Source organism: Polypterus senegalus, chromosome 5 (genome assembly GCF_016835505.1).
Source record: "Polypterus senegalus isolate Bchr_013 chromosome 5, ASM1683550v1, whole genome shotgun sequence".
NCBI lineage: Eukaryota > Metazoa > Chordata > Cladistia > Polypteriformes > Polypteridae > Polypterus > Polypterus senegalus.
In genome coordinates, this window is record NC_053158.1 from 109,603,750 (window position 1) to 109,624,293 (window position 20,544).

Sequence of the window (20,544 nt, forward strand, 5' to 3'; positions counted from 1 at the left end):
AGATAGGGACCTTGTAAGAGTTGTGGGAATATATGGCAAGAACTAGCCACTTCCTACAAAACAATGGTGCATTTTGGCCACGTCTGAGTGTTGGGATAGAGGGGTAACAAAGAAAAAGAAAATCTGAGCAAACCCCCAAGACACATTCAATCTTCCACAATCACACAGAAAAATGTCTTTTGGTAAAGATAGAACCTTTGGGCGTTTAATTCCAAAAAAGATGTTTGGGTCAGTGTCTTAAGATAACATTTGTCATTATTCTGAATAAAACCAAACATTTTGCACTTTCAAAACCCAGCCTTGAGGATAATATGCAAATAGTTTAGAAGCTATACAATATTTTATTACTAGGTACTGATAAAATTCCAAATACAGTTAAAATTTGTATATTTCAATTCTAGGATTTCAATTTGGTAAAGCATATACTATACCTAAAAACACATTTTTTATCAGCAACAAACCACGTTTAACTCACCAAAGGTGCGTTAGACATGCATCTTCAAATTCTTTGACTGTACATAGTAATTCTAATCATTTAACTAACTTTGAACAATTAGCTTTGTACATTAGTGGCACCAGCAAGGTGACATTACACAGTGTATTGTGCATAAAGTAATTACTGTCCAAAGGTGCCATGCTCTACAATACAACCAACAGAGACAAACTACACCTTTACTGCACTTCTGCTACTGCAGATCAGTATATTTATAAAGTGGAATACTACAGTATGGGAATGGGTAGAGATAAGACTGAGTTGGTGGCAACAGGGTGGAGAGCATTTTGTTCTCTTATTAAATAGTTCAGGTTAATTTGAGAAAGAAAAAGTTAAACTGTCGTTTGCATTTAGTGCAATTTAATGTTTGCTTGTATGCCCTCAGCAATGAAAAAACACAATATATTAAATGCAGCATCACACACTATAAAAATTTTCAGGATGAGTGGTTGTTGACTTGCCTATAAGCCAAGAATTCTCAGAACCCAGAGATTCAAGTGTTGTGGTCCTTAGCCATTGTATAATGTCCTGAACAAAAAGTAGTCATGGGTCACCAATTGGTTGCGCCATCTTCACTGCCCTTTATGCCATACATTCTAGAGCAGAACAGGAGCTGTACCTGGATGAACTCCACTGTGCTTCTGTAGAAGTTAGTAAACTTAGATATTCAAGGAAGTATAGATGTTTCCGTCTAAGTAAAGGCATTCGTGATCCTTCTTGCCGACAGTGGAGATGTGTTGTGCTCACTATAGGTAACCATTGGTGGCAAAGCAGGGAATTTAAAGCAGTTGAGGGACACCATGGAAGATCTAAGACTGCCAGTCAGAACACTGTGGGGTCTGCCAAAAGCTAGCTTCAGAGGGTGGCATCAAGACAAGTCTTGGAACCTGGAGACTAAACCTGAGGCATATAAAGGTGGACAATATTTATAAAATAATGCATGTTGTACCAACTATAGACAACTCAAGATTAAGATACTAATGCTTGAAAATGGAAGCAAAATATTACACTTTGAGCACAGTACAGCCACCCCTGCATCTCGCATTCAATTTCACACCTTGTTTTCTGCTGCAAGGAATCCTATACCTACTAAGACGAGAAGCCATTAATATAATTAATGTGACAAGTATAAAATACAGTTTGTTTATTGTGAGCAGGCTCAAGAAAGTGGACTACCAAAGGAGTTATGCTCATCAAGATATTATATTTACAGAGGTTGGGAGCAGGCACTGATAGCACGTTGCCGCACCCACCACATGCCAAATCAACGGATTGGATGACACCTCAGTACCACACTGGCACTGTGTGAGGTGTTTTTTATTTATTTTTTTTTTACGGCCGCTGGGGTGGCAATCCTGCCACCCACTCCCAAGTTTTCCCTGTAAATTGGAGGACCTGCTTGCAGAGATGGATGCAGATTAACATCATACCCATTGCTCAACGGCCCAATGGAGTATAGTCACTTCTGGCGTTTATGGGATTTGAACTAGCAACCATCAGATTGCCAGTGCAGATCCCTAGCCTCAAAGCCACTCCGGCCATCATATTTAAATGTTGAATAAAATACTGTGGCAGTTTAAAAGCTCCACATTCTGACTAGATAACTGAAAAGCAAATCTGTGCAATATAAAATAGTACTCAACAATGCAGGCCCCAAGTATTCATTTTTAGAGGTTGTACAAACCAACCTTTTTTCTCAGTTATTTTAAACAGATAAAAACACTAATATTCAATTATATTGGTTGATGAACCTTTATTGCAGTTACAGTGTTAAATAATAAGATTAAAAAATCTCAGATCACAGGATTTGTAACAGCCCATAACTATTAGGAGCCAGTAAAAAAAAAAAAAATATCCTATAATCTGAAATGTTACTGGACATCAAAAACAACAAACATGTCCTCCTAAGTGCACATTTACATCAACTTCACTTGAGGCATCCAAAATAAAATGCTGTTTTTTAAACAGTACACTGAACAAGTTTGTTGACTACAGCAGATATGTTGATGTTTCATGTAACCTGGGATTTCAGCTGCAGTAAGTGGAGAGTAAGGGGAAAAGATGAGGAATCTTGCTGGAACAGCATGCGATTAAGACTGCTACGGCATCCTTAAAAAGCTGGGCAGTCCACATCAGGAAGAAAAATGGAAAAGCTATTTGTCATCTGAGATTTTAGATTTCAGGTGCTCTTTGTATGCCAAGATGTCTGTGTTCCATTTAGTGATGGTCTGGTTCTCGCAAACCCAGATCTCCTGAGCCACCTAGCAAAGAAAAAAGTGGATACATTAAGTAAAACAATTAGCCAGACACTATTTTAGTGTGAAAGACCAAACAAGTTCCTTATTTCAAAATAATCTGGGGTCCATATTAATGTTTTGAACCTTAATACTCATGCTGGCTAATTAACGAACATGAAACTTCTCAATGACTCAAATATAATTCAGTCATGTGGACTGAGCCTACTTATTGAGAGTCTGAAAGCAACCCTCAACAGGTCACCACTCCATCGCAGGGGCCCACTCCCAAACACACATACAGGGCCAGTTTGAATTGCCAATTAACTTAACCTATCCATCTTTCAAGACAAGGTGGAAAACCACAGTACCCAGAGAAAAACCCAAGCTGACATGGGAAGAGCTTCGCACACCTTGCATTGCTGTGATCTCACACCATGAAGCATCTCAGTTCAGAGATTTTCACTGAGGTGAACGTCTTGTGGTCAGCCAAGAACCTGTAAAATGTGGCTCAGATGCTGTTTCCCACTGATTTACAGCATTAGCTAATAGGAGAACTCCTTGTCTAAGCTATGTAGAAACTGCTTTTGAACACTACAGGGCTTCCTTGGAGAGTCAATTGAGCTCGGTCTCTCTCAACCGCCATCTTATCTGTTCATTATCACTAGACTCCATCTGTCCACAGTACAGGTTTCACTCTTGTCACCAAGTGTAATGCTCTGGACTAACACCACAAAGCATCTCAATTTGCAAATATGCATTGTGGGGAATTGCTAATGACCAGAAGCAAACTGACATCAGCTGGCACTGAAGCAGTCTCCTTACAGTGTGAGCTAATAGGAGAACTCCTTGCATCATCTGTGCAGAGATCATTTCTAATAATTATAGATATTAGAAGATTGTAGATATTTATATAATTATAAATATTAGAAGATTAAAAAAAAAAACTCAGATCACAGGATTTGTCACAGTTCATAACTGTAACCAATTTAAAATATATTCTATAATCTGAAATATAACCTTCCTGGTGACGACAGCTGAACTCTCTCTAAGCCTTCAACCTCTTCTGTGTAATTCCAGCATTCTGCCATTCAGGAATGGAATTTGATTCACAGATGCTGGATCAGTGAGAAGAAAAATACCTAATGTACAGTATGTGCAAAAAATATCCTTAACTCCTTGTGTTTTTGTTGAACTCAATTTTAAAGTTACAATCTCAATCCACTCTATTAATTTTTCATAAATTTAAACAGTCAGTCAATTGTCAAGTCATATTTTCCTTTAGAAGTGTGCTACTCCACAGAATTTCATGAAATTCTATTGCTGAATGTTTTTGATTTGTCAGAATATTATATAGTGAAATATTAGGCATTTTGAGTATTTTCTGACGTCTAACAAAGGAGGTCAATGGATGGGTGGATTTCTCTCATTTTTTTAGAGCAAGAGAAGTTTTGTTTTTTTTTACCAAAAAATGACTATTATTAAAATTTTTATTATTATTAAACATATATTATTTAAACCTTTCTACTCCTCTTTAGCAGAGGTGGCAATAATTGTGGAAGGGACCATATTTTTTTTTGTGCCGATATGGGATCTGTAGCTTTTGCTATGGCCTTTGTACTATGCAGTCAAGTCTTTTAAAAACAGAAGATCATCATACTCTTATCCAGGTATTCTCAGAAACAGTTTTGAGCTTTTTCTTTTGAGATGAAAATATTTCTGTCAGCTACAATGGTTTTCCATTGCCACAAATGTTTTTGCCAAGTAAACCAAGGATTTATTTTATAAGACAAGTGAAATTGAGGTCTTTGTATACTTTGTTCCTGTGTTAGGGTTGTAACTGAATTGTTTTATTACACAGCAATGAAAAAAGAATGGAACATTTGCAAATTTATCCTTGCATTTCAAAATAAACAGATACTGGCTTACAGTTTGTGGGTATTACTAAGACACTTGGTGAGACAAAATCTTGTGAAATAAAAAATTGCATCCTTACCTGCTGAATAAGCCTGAAGTCGTGGCTAACTAACATCATGCCCCCTTCAAAGTCATTAATTGCATCTGCCAGTGCATCTATGGTCTCAATATCAAGGTGATTGGTAGGTTCGTCCAGGAACAGCATGTGTGCATTTTGCCAGGCCAGCCAAGCAAAGCACACTCGGCACTTCTGACCATCAGATAAGTTACGAATGGGGCTCACCTGTGGAATTAGATACAGGATAGTTCTCAATTGTTAATGCTCCAGACAAAAACAATTTGAGCAACTCCTGGTGCAAATCAGTCCATTATTCTAAGTGGGGCATAACCTATGCAGAACACAATGAACAGAACAATGTACCATCTCATACTGACAGAAATACATGACATATCCTGAAAAGGTGTAAATATCTGTGCCTTTAAGGGCAATGAATCACATTTGTGATTAACTTTGTGATTGATTACTGTATCAGTTTATTATGCACCTCTGAATGGTGCTCAAGTTTTTCTTAAAGAAAAAAAAAATAAAATAGTTTGTCTACATTGTCAGTAGTTAGGGCAGATCAGTTGGCAGCAACTACGTCACCTGCTGTCAAGAAAACCTTCTCACTAGGGACTGAGGTAGGTACAAGCCAGAAATTATTTTGCCATCATGGCTAGATTAAGATAAACAAGACTCATGAGCCTTCCACCAGGCAAGAGGGTTACCACTAGTGCAGGTGTAGGGGACAACTCGTGTTCGATCACTGCTCGTATATGCCAGTAAAGTGCAGTGACTACTGGTTGGCTTATGTGCAAAAAGGGATGGAATGTTTTAACAAGGTTCAAGTACTTTTAATAAATACTTGATGCTGGGGTCTTCTACCACTGCACATAGCCACATAACTGATGAAATCATAATGCCAATTGCTTCTGTAATTTTTTTTTTGTCTCTCTCACATCTAAAGGCTATGTAAAAACAACGGGGATTAGAAGAACTCAGTGGTTTTTTTTTGCCTATCTCTGGTGACAGGAACATCTGGGTGATACTGTCAAACATACGAGTGCAAGTTTGATGTGTTTGTTCACATATACCCTACAACTGGTGAACACCACCAATACACAGTCCTCATCCTCTCGCTCTCCACTGCTATTGTAATTCACTGGGAGCCCTAAATGTTCACACACAGCTGATTTAAAAGAAGAAGGTGGATCTTCCAACTCCTCTGTGGTGTTTACACTCTCCATAGTGTGACTGATTTTATGAGATGTCATTCAGCTAAAGGCTTACAGTTTAAGGTTTCTGTGTGAAACCAACACTTGCAAATTCTCTTCCACATTATGTTAATCAGTCATCGCACATTCATCACATTTTCTCCTTACGACTGCATGTAGTGAACCACAAAACCCATACAGTGCCTGTTCTGTAAGAATACAGTACAGCCCTATTCAGTATGAGTCTTAATTAGCAACCCCACACACCCCAAGTAATACTGCAAAGTAAAGGGCAAGAGCATACTGCGATATAATTATCTTTATACCTGCTGTTTACCAGTAAGTCCATAACGACCAATTATTTTTCTCATTTCTTCTTTCTCTTTGATCTCTGGATAACATTTCAACATGTAGTCAAGAGGTGACAAATCCAAATCCAGTTGTTCTGTTAAATGCTAGAAGAGTGCATAAAATAAGACAAAGCTTAAGCATAGTTTACAAAATGGAAATAGGTTTGGTATCTAAAAACACCAGGGGCCTCATACATAACGTTGTGCGTAGAATTCGCACTATAAAATGAAGCAAGCACAAAAGCCGGAAATGTGCTTACACACAAAAAAATCCAGATGCATAAATCTGTGCAAATGCCAGCTTACACGTTCTTCCGCTACATAAATCCCAGTCAGCGTAAAAATTCGCGCCTGCTGCCCCACGCCAACTCCTCCCAGAATTATGCCTCTTTGAATATACAAATCAATATAAATAGACCTTAAGCTCAGGGTTCTGTGAAAAGGCAATGGCAAAAGCATGAGGGAACACAGAATTTCAGCGAATACCAAGTAGAGGCAAGAAAAAACGTACTATTTGTTGGTTTAAACAGTGGTATAAACAACAAAAGGAAGTAGATCGAGTGACAGTGTGTTGGAGAAACTCGAAAGCTGAAGTTCAAAGTCGCACAGTGCCCAAAAAAAAAAAAAAAAGAAGTTGTCAGATATCAAAATCGCCGTGAAAAGGAGAGTCGTAGCCCACCGTCTGAGTGTCATATGAAAGCTTATTAGGGTACAGAGGAAAAAAAAAAAAATAGGGACACAGTGCGGGGGAAAAAAGCACGAAATGTCAACTTTAATTTTGAAATTTCTACTTTAATCACGTAGTTTATTTTGTCATTAAAAAGTTGATCATAAACTTCATCTTAAAATTGTTTAATTTACTAATTTCTCAAATCCCATCATAACTAAAGTAGCATGTTAAATGCTTTGTTTTGTATTTAATCTTCTTTCTATGTGCTCTGTGTGTGAATCACTACGTGTTTCCGGGCTTTATTTTCCTTCTTCCAACTGGACGCAGAATCCATTACATTCATGATATTACAGCTCTCTGAATAATTTAAATACTGAGATGTATACGTGATATTATTTTCATGATGATAGGAGTTAAAGCATATTATTAAGCATGGGAACACAGTGGCACAGTGATTATTCAGGTCTCACGCAAGATGCCTGCTGCACCATGCGCGGCCTTCAATGAAATACTTCATTGTAGCAGTACTGTCTCTTTCAAACATACTAACCTCCAATTCCTGTCCTTACTTTTCTTTCTCCAAATACCCAATTGCCATACAATCAGCTCTGTAATAGATTTTAAGCCATCTGTAAGCTTAGAATGCCGATTCTTTAAAATTTTCAAGGAACATTGAAATATCTTCGTAGTACATGTTTAATTATTCTAACCATCTATCCTTCCAGGAACAATCAAATGCTTTTAAAATCATGGTTGACAAAAACTAAACAAAACATATGTTACAGATGGACAACTGGACAGTGAGTGATGTGAAGGTCTTTGTATATTTCTATTACAGGTGACATCACACAACAAATAACGAACATGAATGGAGTGGTGCAATTTTTAAAAATTTATGTACACTTGTAATTGGGCACCATCAGGAAATCATCTGTTCAGCTAGAATCCTACTACACTCCACACTGCTATGTTGGCCAAAGTAATTCTTGGGGAGGGGAAAAAAAAGAAAGTGGTCAATAATATGGACCAACTTTAATTACAACGCTGATGAAAATAAAACTCGGTGTAAGCCACGTGGAATGAAGCTCACAGGAAAGAACCCCACAAACCTGAAGAGTCATCTAGAGGCAAGTCATCCTAAGATTCATGACAGGGTGTGTAATGTTATCTAGGAGGAGACTTGCCCGACACCAATACTTTTGCCTCTGGCTCTAGTTCACCCAGCTAATACTTATGCATCAAGTGTGATTGGGGAAAATGTGCTTATTAATGAAAAATAAAATTTAAAAAACTCAACACACAGACACACACAAGATTGTTATTGCCAGTTTAATCCCTTTACAAGTTACTTAAGAAACAGATTTGTGCAGCTATGTGAGGGAAAATCAAATGTTGCTCAGCCTCAGATTTGAGTTGTAACTATTTAGCTTGTCACGCATTTCTTACAGCAGATGAAATGACAGAGGAATTAATGGCTTTTAAAACAGTGTCCTAACAATTCCAATAAAGGAACGGAAGCTTTGCTATCGTTTGGTTGTACTGAGCACTTCTAACTCCTATTCATTTGTGCATTCATCCATTTTGTAACTGGTGGATACAGTCCAGGGTTGGGGTGAAACCGCCTCGCAAACATTCACTTACATTACAGGCAAAGTGGCAGTTAGGACAACAGTCGTAGCGATTAAAAATCTAGGCAAGTTTCAAACAAAGTGGCTGTTTGGCTTATCTACATCATTGATGAAATGAAATGCTCCATTGTTAATTCTAATATAACATGTATTTAGAATTTCAGTCCTTGAAGCACATTTTCCATTTAATACAATATGCACACATACAGTACAGTAAAATAGCACTGTTTCATTGCTTAATATGAATCTGCAGACACTAAATTTGTGCTATTTGTTTGGTTTTTGAGGGCAAACTAATGTTTATTAGCGTAACCCCTGAAATGAAAAGAATGTAGTAAAATGTAAAAAATAGGACTCATCTGTTAAATGATACTCTTTAGTGAGTTTTTTTTAACAAGTTAATGAATGGTGTAAATATAAATCTTACAATACCCAATGTTGAAAACCTAACAGTGATTCTGACAAGCCAGATTTTAAAGTTATTTGCAACAAAAACAGCTTTTAAGGTTATGTTTAAATGTAAGTATACTAAATTATTTTGGAATTCACCAACTCAACGATACACATACTGTATAATAATGTGTACATTTTTATTTTTAGCATTATGTTAAACAGTATTTTTCAGTTGCTGGAGAAAAAAAAATAGAGAATAAATTTAAACTGTGCACATGGTCAGATAAACCAGAGAGTCTATGATGATCTCATTATTTATAAACCCGATGCTGAAATTAAAATGTGGGCTGCTTGGTCCAGCCTTTTTTGGTAAAATCTTATAGCAGCATAACAACTAAGGCATGCTGAAGGCCAGAAAACTGTAATGACAGACCAAAGCTGCCATTATCTGACCAAGAGCTATCAGAGTAAATCATTTCTACACCTACAATATATGTTCAATAATTACTACATGTGGTTTGGCTCCTTAGTGTCATTGTTAGTGTAATAGTTTAGAGGTACAGTCTATTCTGTGCATAATCACATGCTAAACAAAATATCTATCTAATTTTGACAGTTTAATTTACTTTTAGTCAACTAAAACCGATTTACTTTATCTTGACTAAACTTTATTTTTTGTTGACTAAAACTAACAATTGACTAAAAAGTGACTAAAACTAAAATGCAATTTAGTCAGAAGAGTAAGACAAAAACTAAATTACAATGTAATCTCAAAATTAACACTGGCTAGGATAGAAGGGTCCTGTGGCTGCTAGGGCTGAAATAAAAGGAATAAATATTAATGAGTGCATTTACATTGTTTGATTAATCACAGATACTTTTGTTTGTTTTCTTATGTCAGTGTAAAATAGTGTCAAGTGTGTCTTATGTTATGTTACATTGCATTGCTTTTTATTGAGGTCAGTCATGATCATTAATGGCAAGTTTTCCCACCCAAGTCTCTTAAGCAATAATGCACAACTCGTAAACACAATGCTTTACAACAAAAAAGAAAAAGTATTTTAAAACGGCACATACAATACAAATGTACATTCAAGCACCCTACACTTTTACCCTACATTTGAGTAATGGATACTTATTATTTTAATAATAAGCCAAAATGCAGGTCAGTCTTTTAAGTATGAAAGACTGCATTGAATATAATTATGCATCCCTATGCATGTTTAATTACTCAGCTGGTACAAGGATTTTTGTGAGAAGCACTAACCCAAGGAATGAAAATTCATTGCAGTACAACTGCAGTCCGATTTTTACCACTACAAAAGTAGCATGCAAGTTCCCATCAGCTCTTCCAATTTATTTCAGCAAAATTTATAAAATATTAATATACCTGATGATATCGTCCAATCTTTACATGAGAATGCTTTCGGATCATGCCATCTGTTGGAAGGAGCTGCCAAAAAAAATTTAAAACATCAACTCAGTGGGAATAAAATTTATCACAAAGTTGTTAATAACATTTCTTTCAAGAAAATGCTTGACATTAAAAAAAAATGTTCTGAAATAACCTGCTACCATATTGTCCTTTTTATTGTCTGGTGTTATTGTATTAATGTTGCTAGTGTGTAACAGCCATGCAAGAAAGAATGTCATTGCACTATATGCAATAAACTTATTATAATGTGGATATAGACTAAAAATGTTTTATTAATCATTAGTACAATCTTATAACTTCTCTATAAAAGCACATACCTCACCAGTTAGCAGTTTGAGCAATGTAGACTTTCCAGCACCATTTGGGCCCACCAGAGCAACTCGTGTGTCTAAATCAATACCAAATTCCAGATTCTTGTAGATATAAGGCTGAAAAACAATACAGTTATAAAATTCTTCATGTATTTAATTAAAGCACCCTAATTTCTTTAGAAAATGGCTACATATATTGCAAAACACTATACAAGGTCATGATTCAAATTACCAGTCTTAATAAAACCAATACCAAAGAAGCCAACAACACACTTAAAGGATACCACTTCCACCCCCAAAGTCAATAGTTTAGGATAGATTGGATTACAATAAACAGGTTGTATTACAATATGCATGGAGTCTCAAGATGTGACAGGTCTGAAAACTTTTATTGTTTTTAATTAAGCTTAAGGGCTTCCATTTTTACGTTTGGATTAGCACCCCTTTGGATCCCATTCTAAACCGCTAGAAGAGGCACGAATATTTTAAAAAAACATTTTAGTAACAATGCTTCAGTTTAGAAAACATTTTCATGTTGCAAATGAATATATACCACATCACAGTACAACTTGAACAGTCAAAAGATATCACATATAGAACAAGAACACCTAATGAGCCCTTTCCTTGTGATCGGTGGAGCCTCCATTTGTGATATTATTGTTAATGTGCATCATTAGGCGTTAGTTCTTTTTCTACTTCTTGACTGTCCAAGTCAAACTAGTACAACTGGTTATACATACAATGCATCCGGAAAGTATTCACAGCGTATAATTTTTTCCACATATTGTTATGTTACAGCCTTATTCCAAAATGGATGAAATTCATTTTATTCCTCAGAATTCTACACACAACACTCCATAATGACAATGTGAAAAAGTTTACTTGAGGGTTTTGCAAATTTACTAAAAATATAAAAATTGAGAAAGCACATGTACATAAGTATTCACAGCCTTTGCCATGAAGCTCAAAATTGAGCTCAGGTGCATCCTTTTTTCCCCTGATCATCCTTGAGATGTTTCTGCAGCTTAATTGGAGTTGTGGTAAATTCAGTTGATTGGACATGATTTGGAAAGGCACACACCTGTCTACATAAGGTCCCACAGTTGACAGTTCATGTCAGAGCACAAATCAAGCATGAAGTCAAAGGAATTGTCTGTAGACCTCTGAGACAGGAATGTCTCAAGGCACAAATCTGGGGAAGGTTACAGAAAAATTGCTGCTGCTTTGAAGGTCACAATGAGCACAGTGGCCTCCATAATCTAAGTGGAAGAAATTCAAAACCACCAGGACTCTTCCTAGAGCTGGCCGGCCATCTAAACTGAGCGATCGGGGGAGAAGGGCCTTAGTCAGGGAAGTGATCAAGAACCCGATGGTCACACTGTCAGGGGTCCAGAGGTCCTCTGTGGAGAGAGGAAAACCTTCCAGAATGACAACCACCTCTGCAGCAATCCACCAATCAGGCCTGTATGGTAGACACTCCTTAGTAAAAAGCACATGGCAGCCCGCCTGGAGTTTGACAAAAGGCACCTGAAGGACTCTCAGACCATGAGAAACAAAATTCTCTGGTCTGATGAGACAAAGATTGAACTCTTTGGTGTGAATGCCAGGTGTCACGTTTGGAGGAAACCAGGTACCGCTCATCACCAGGCCAATACCATCCCTACACTGAAGCATGGTGGTGGCAGCATCATGCTGTGGGGATGTTTTTCAGCAGCAGGAACTGGGAGACTAGTCAGGATAAAGGGAAAGATGACTGCAGCAATGTACAGAGACATCCTGGATGAAAACCTATTCCAGAGCGCTCTTGACCTCAGACTGGGGTGATGGTTCATCTTTCAGCAGGACAACGACCCTAAGCACACAGCAAAGATATCAAAGAAGTGGCTTCAGGACAACTCTGTAAATGTCCTTGAGTGGCCCAGACTTGAATCCGATTGAACATCTCTAAAGAGATCTTAAAATGGCTGCGTACCGACGCTTCCCATCCAACCTGATGGAGCTTGAGAAGTGCTGCAAAGAGGAATGGGTGAAACTGGACAAGGATAGGTGTGCCAAGCTTGTGGCATCATATGCAAAAAGACTTGAGGCTGTAAATGCTGGCAAAGGTGCATCGACAAAGTATTGAGCAAAGGCGGTGAATACTTATTTACATGTGATTTCTCAGTTTTTTTATTTTTAATAAATTTGCAAAAACCTCAAGTAAACTTTTTTCACGTTGTCATTATGGGGTGTTGTGTGTAGAATTGAGGAAAAAAATGAATTTAATCCATTTTGGAATAAAGCTGTAACATAACAAAATGTGGAAAAAGTGATGCGCTATGAATACTTTCCAGATGCACTGTATATATAGGTCGGTTTAATTAACTGTTGTGGCAAATAAATACTATTATTGTGAGGAAACAACTTTTGACTTGGAAAATATCAAACTCATCTTTTAACAGCTTCTCTTTCTTATGCTTGCACACTTTTGCCTTTTGGCAAAAGGCAATCAATTACACTTTAATAAAGAGGCATACAGTCAATATGTTGAAAATCTACCTAATAATTTATGCTATTTATAAACTACTTTTAGATTCAATAGTCACAATCTTATCTATTAAAAAAAAAATCCTGGAAGAGAAAGACTAGGGAGACAAGACGTTATCTTCACGTGAAACGTCGACAACTATGCGAAGAAGAGCAGCGCGAAGAAGAGACTCAAAAGCGTTGGAGAGAAACAAAAATGCATAAAAGAAGAAGAATAATCTAGGTGCAAATTCAGAAATTAAGGAAAGTAATAATCAGCCTGGAACAAGTGGAACTGAAAAAAGCACATCCAATTGGGCTCAGAATTAAAAAAAAAAAAGTTGTCGCGATAGAAATACACAGAAAGTTAAAGAATATGAAAGAAGGAAAATTAGAAAGTATCAAAAAAAGAAAGTAAATATTGCAGTAGCACAAACAAAAGGAAATTAGAGAAATAACGAAAAGGTGAATAGAGATTGAATATATGGACATTGGTGATATGTCAGAAGTATGTAAATATTGCAAGGCTTTGAAGTTTAAGTCAGAGAATTTCAAAAACAGGGTTTACCTCACATGTTATTGATTACTTTGCAAAAAACATTAACTGCTGATGATGTAGATGGTTTTGTCTGTGCTATACTGAATTATGGTACAAAGTCATTAAACACATGTCTCACGGACCTCATTTAAAAGATTCAGCATGTTGGGACTTGAAAGATTCCAATATTGTTTTTAACGAAGTTCTGAAATAAAATTCAAACTAATAAAATAGCAACAATTCAAAGAAAAAAAAAAAATCTTAAAGTGTGTATCCGGAAAACCGTGGGGGTTGGCAAGCGAAGCGAGCAGGGGGTGAAGCCCCCCTGTATCTCTCTATTATAATAAAAAAAATCCTGGGTTGAGACGAGACTTTCAAGTCCAGCGAGACAAGACTTTGTGCCAAGAGATTTAACCGCGCCTGGGTCTGGAAATAAAAGACAAAGAGTAGATGACAAAGTAGAACGTCATAAAAGATTCAAAAACAATGTCGCGATACACATGCACAGTAAGATAGTGATAATGAAGGTACAAAATTCGAAACTCTCAAAAAATGATAGTAAAGATTGCATAGACGCAAACAAATTATTACTCGGTGAAATAACGGAACAGCAAAAAGAGATTTAATATATTGCTCGGATTTAAACTTTAAGTCAGAGACTTGTAGATCGTCTAATTCATGTCGCCATCAGGGAGAAGTAGTGTTTCTTCCCAATGAAGAGGCGTATCTGTGAGAATTAAGATTTGTTGTTTGGTGACAGTGAAATCCACATACCCGAGTGGCAGAGATGCGAAGTGGCTGGCGCATAGCATAGCAAAGCCCCCTAGATTGCTATGAAAATATTTATTGGGAGCTTACTTTCTAGAGATTGTGATCACCGTCACACAAGGGTATCCACCTAACCACTAATATGATAAAATACAATAAAGCAGCTCTCATTCACAGGATAATGCATATTAAAAATCTTACCCCATCCGCAGAATATTTAAAGCTAACATTCTGAACCATAATGACTGGAGGAGGAATCTTCCCACAGGGAGGAAAATAAAATGACAGCGTCTGAAAAATAAAACACCCAAAGGGGTTGCTGATAATTTTATTCCGTTTTACATGGAAAGCAGAAAAGATACTTTTAACACTAAAAGGCTGCACACTGTTCTTTCTACCAGTCACATTAACTTTAATTTTCACTGGATACACGTACAGGTATACACGTTACTACTTGCACTGTAAGATCATTGTACAATGAGTTAGAAGTCAGAAAAATTGAACCAAAATGTTTAAAATTCCTTATGACAATATTTTAGGCGCACATTTAAACCAACTTAACTTCGCACAGATCTCATTACAAATTGGAATACATGAAAAAAAAAACAAACAACTAAAAATCTCTGTAAAAAGAAGGTATAAGTTTACATACAACTTATACCTTCTTTTTACAGAGATTTTTAGTTGTTTAATATTTTTTTTCATGTATTCCAATAATAAATATATATAATAGATATGGCTAAGATGTAAAATTTTGGTTTGACAGTTTCATAATATGCTGAATTTCCAGAATATTTAAAATACAACTACAAGAATAACACATGAAAAAATATTAAGACAATGTTGAGTTATCAAATTAATCATAAAATAATCTCTGCCCATATCAGACAATAAATCAGCCGACACAATAGCATAGCATTCCTAAACCTTTATTTTCTGTAACCATGGTTAATATGAGGGAAAAAAATAAAAAAAAACACTTTTTAAAAATATGAACACATTCAAGATTAATCTCACAAATCATGAATAAACAAAGATATTCATTCCCACAATAAACAAGATGGAGATTTAACACAAGTAACTACACCACATGCACAGTTTGGGTACACTGCAAGTAGATCAGATAAACGCTTCAGTCCAGTTTTTGTCATTGTGCCAATGCACGAAGAACAAACTGCTGGGCAAAGGCACTGCAATTCGGCCTTTTGTTTACATCATTTCATAGCAGCATCCCAAACAAAACCATCTATCTTTTAACACATTCTTCACCTGAGATGAAGGAAATCAGAACCATGATCAACTGGGAATTAATTTTATTTCTACATCTTGAATTTATGTAACAAAATATTAATGTCAAAATTCAAAAAGTAGATTAAACAGTTTCTTCTCCCTTTACAATTTAAACCAATGCAAGTCTTAGCTGGAACCTGAAATACAGAGCCAGAAACTAATAAAACAAAAATGAAATTGAGACATGCCCTCAACTGCTCCTTTCTAAAAAGTAAAAATCTTATTAATGTAGTAACTCCAAAATATTTTTAAGTTATCTGCTCTTGTTTATTCAGGCTCAGTGTACTACACTTGTATAATGAAATTCTGAAATGACTTGAATTGCGGTTTCCAATTTTTTTTTCTAAGTGTCAAGTCAGTTACTATATCTACTTCATTAATTGTTAATCACCATTTTATCATCATCACTTTAACTTCTACATGCATATGCGCTTAGCCACATGACATTGCTCATTATAATCAGACTATATTTTGATTGTCTTGCAGATATTTAGAAGAATGCAAAATACATTCATTTATAAGTTTTTGAATTTGCAGTGTATCAACAAAATAACTCTAGTTGCGCTCATGTTCTGTATTTACCAAGTCCAAAAACAGCAGTTGTAGTACCACTATACTAAAGAGATCTACCAACCACGGCCCTTAAAAAATTTAATGCTTTCAGAAAAAAAAGCCCCTGTACCATTTAATTACCCACAAAACAGAAAAATTAATGTTCTACTTATTCTTGCTAAATATGGAAAAGTATTTAAAAGCACAAACACCACATAGAATAAAGTTATTCCCAACAGCAATTTTGCTGCTAAATTAAACAATTAAATGCAGCAACATTTCTGCCAAAAACCCAAACCAATCATATATTCCATGTGAAATACAAGCAATTTTAAGTTATAAAAGGTAAATTTTAGTGTGAATGTTGCACAGCCAAGAACAAGAGATCTGAAGCAGGATAATGTTTTTAGACACTACCATGCTTGAACAGCAAGCTGAATAAGCATATCTTATTTGACTATTTATACCATTTCTTTAAAAGTATGTATTTATTTCACTTTATTTCTTAATATTATCTGGACAGCCAAATAAATTAGGTTTAAGAGCTATAACCTCTCCATGCTGAAATCTGTACGAACTGGTAAATCCAAATTTCACTAAACATGTTGCTTCCAGGAACATATACACATTATATGGGCTCTGTGTACAATTTTGTAAAATAAGGTTTACAAAGCACAAGCCGCTGCCTTTACCAGTAATTTAAAAAAACCCAGATTTAATTATTATTTCTAACACAGGTTGACATTTCTTTAAAAAAAGCAGATCTTTTGTTCCCACAGTCCTAAAGGTCTTTGGTTAATAGTAAACTTTCCTTACCTTGTCATTGACTACTCTTTCGGTGAGACCAGAGGCAACCATTTTCTGCAGTGTCTTTTCTTTACTCTGTGCCTGTCTGGCCAACTTAGCAGATCCATGACCAAAACGTGCAATGTAATTCTGTGAACCAAAAAGTACATCTATTATTAACAAATTAAGCAATTTAAAATAAAGCATGCAAGATTTAAGTTTGGCTACAAATGTAGAAGTACACTAAAAGTATGGTGGAGTGCATTTGTATCAACAAAAAGGAAATAATTGAATCTGTCACCAACAAACATTGTTTACAATTTTTTTTTTTTTTTAAGCCAGGGCTGCTATTTATTAGTTCACTTAAGCTGTTTACTGCTAAAACATTCCACATAAGTCTTTGGTGGTGTTAGTGTGAAAAAGATTAGAAATAAGATTATTACAGGTGCCGGTCATAAAATTAGAATATCATGACAAAGTTGATTTATTTCAGTAATTCCATTCAAAAAGTGAAACATATATTAATTTCATTCATTACACACAGACTGATGTATTTCAAATGTTTAATTTCTTTTAATTTTGATGATTATAACTGACAACTAATGAAAGCCCCAAATTCAGTATCTCGGAAAATTAGAATATTGTGAAAAGGTTCAATATTGAAGACACCTGGTGCCACACTCTATTCAGCTAATTAAATCAAAACACCTGCAAAAGCCTTTAAATGGTCTCTCAGTCTAGTTCTGTAGGCTACACAATCATGGGGAAGACTGCTGACTTGACAGTTGTCCAAAAGATGACCATTGGCACCTTGCACAAGGAGGGCAAGACACAAAAGGTCATTGCTAAAGAGGCTGGGTGTTCACAGAGCTCTGTGTCCAAGCACATTAATAGAGAGGCGAAGGGAAGGACAAGATGTGGTAGAAAAAAAGTTTACAAGCAATAGGGATAACTGCACCCTGGAGAGGATTGTGAAACAAAACCCATTCAAAACTGTGGGGGAGATTCACAAAGAGTGGACTGCAGCTGGAGTTCAGTGCTTCAAGATCCACCACGCACAGACGTATGCAAGACATGGGTTTCAGCTGTCTCATTCCTTGTTTCAAGCCACTCTTGAACAAGAGACAGCGTCAGAAGCGTCTCGCCTGGGCTAAAGACAAAAAGGACTGGACTGCTGCTAGGTTATGTTCTCTGATTAAAGTAAATTTTGAATTTCCTTTGGAAATCAAGGTCCCGGAGTCTGGAGGAAGAGAGGAGAGGCACAGAATCCACGTTGCTTGAGGTCCAGTGTAAAGTTTCCACAGTCAGTGATGGTTTGGGGTGCCATGTCATCTGCTGGTGTTGGTCCATTGTGTTTTCTGAGGTCCAAGGTCAACGTAGCCATCTACCAGGAAGTTTTAGAGCACTTTATGCTTCTGACGAACTTTATGGAGATGCAGATTTCATTTTCCAACAGGACCTGGCACCTGCACACAGTGCCAAAGCTACCAGTACCTGGTTTAAGGACCATGGTATCCCTGTTCTTGATTGGCCAGCAAACTCGCCCGACCTTAACCCCATAGAAAATCTAGAGCTGAAGGCCACTATCAGAGTAACATGGGCTCTCATAACACCTGAGCAGTGCCACAGACTGATCGACTCCATGCCACGCCGCAATGCTGCAGTAATCCAGGCCAAAGGAGCCCCAAGTAAATATTGAGTGCTGTACTTGCTCATACTTTTCATTTAATACCTTTCAGTTGGCCAACATTTCTAAAACTCCTTTTTTTGCATTGGTCTTAATTGATATTGTAATTTTCCGAGATACTGAATTTGGGACTTTCACTAGTTGTCAGTTATAATCATCAAAATTAAAAGAAACAAACATTTTAAATACATCAGTCTGTGTGTAATGAATGAATCTAATATACAAGTTTCACTTTTTGAATGGAATTACTGAAATAAATTAACTTTGTCATGCTATTCTAATTTTATGACCAGCACCTGTATAGTGACTTTTTACCTCATGTCAATAAATAAAATTTTGAAAACGGATACAAAATAAATCATCTCAGCCATAAACAGCATTTGAAAGGTATTATATTTAAAACTATCATGATAAATATCGAATACGTTTACTTTGCAAATTAAGTAATTCTCCACCCAAATATGATGTTTTAATATGTTACTTATATTATGCAGTTTGTACTGATGGCCATTCAATTTAAATGTGATGCTTCATACAGAACAAGAGAAAACAGTTTAGGATTAATGGGTTGCGATGGCGACCAGTTCGTTCCAATGGCAAACAATATAAAAAAAAACCATCCATTTTAAAAAGAAAAGAATTCTCGTGTTCATGATCCACCTGCACATTATCCAAAAAGATAGGACTTTTGATCGGTGATTGAGGAAAAGTGGAACATTTTAATTCAGAAGCACAAAAATTATGGGAATGCATCTTCTATGCCAAGTATTAGTATTTTGGTAGAAAATCAAAGCATTTTGCACATTTTAGCCATTTGACTGGATAGCAGACAATTTATTATTTTTCTACGGACCTTTTTCAAATTTTTTATCATTGAACAGAATGGGTTACCATTATAGTCCATTATATCAAACTTTTATCTCTCTCTCTGCATGAAAACATGAGATTAAAAAAAATTTTTGGCCTTCACTACAAATTAAATGGGGACATATATTAAAAAAAGATACGACATATACGACAGATAATTGCTGAATAGGATATTCCATTGAAATAAAAAATCCAGACTGGAAATACATATGAAAATATCAGTGTGTAAAGGTGTTGCATCACAAATGGTAGACCTAGAAAATCAATTCACTTTGAAAAAACAGACAAAACATGAAATTTGTAAAATGGAAAAAAATCAGCTATATGTTTACTTAATCCTGTATAAAATGGAGAATTTAAAAGTAACATTAATTCCTCCACCCATAAAAAATTTACTTTTAGATAAAATACGTACTTCCCAATTAAAAACTAACCAAAAACCTACATATTGTTGATTACAGTTTATGGCAATAATTTTAAACAGAGCAAGGCTGTCAAATTAGCCAAAAGAGAATGCTTGAATATTCATAAAAATAAAAATATATTCAAATATATTAACGATGGTGGGCATTACTAGTACATGCTTTTCTGTATACTTTATTATTAGTGTAACACTGCAGCAGCCAACACAGCAAGAACAAACAGCAGCAGCAATTAAAGAAAATCCTAGTGGTACTTGGGCAACCATTATTTAAATTTAAGAGCCATCAAAATCCCAAGCAGCTGCACCCTATAAAGGGGAAGAATCAGCACCTCCATCTTCATACTTTCAGTCTGGTACTAATGACTAGGTGACTAACACTTAAACAGCTCAACTTGTTGGAAGCAACTTAGAAAGTAAAAATAGGATCCTTTCCAGCTGCTCA

At 36.0% G+C, this 20,544-nt stretch overlaps 1 protein-coding gene across 3 annotated transcripts in view; it reads right to left on the bottom strand.

Annotated features, from left to right (window-relative positions):
- Positions 1-2,320: 2,320 nt before the first annotated feature.
- abcf2a (ATP-binding cassette, sub-family F (GCN20), member 2a) overlaps positions 2,321-20,544 on the bottom strand; it is a 35,166-nt gene continuing 16,942 nt past the window's right edge. For all 3 annotated transcript variants that reach the window (XM_039753227.1, XM_039753228.1, XM_039753229.1), the window contains exons 9-15: positions 17,155-17,274; positions 14,698-14,787; positions 10,692-10,802; positions 10,330-10,392; positions 6,225-6,353; positions 4,724-4,927; positions 2,321-2,754 (exon numbers count right to left, since the gene is read on the bottom strand). In XM_039753227.1, the coding sequence (XP_039609161.1) occupies positions 2,647-2,754; positions 4,724-4,927; positions 6,225-6,353; positions 10,330-10,392; positions 10,692-10,802; positions 14,698-14,787; positions 17,155-17,274 (825 nt within the window). In that variant the 3' untranslated portion in view covers positions 2,321-2,646. The remainder of the gene's footprint in view (positions 2,755-4,723; positions 4,928-6,224; positions 6,354-10,329; positions 10,393-10,691; positions 10,803-14,697; positions 14,788-17,154; positions 17,275-20,544) is intronic.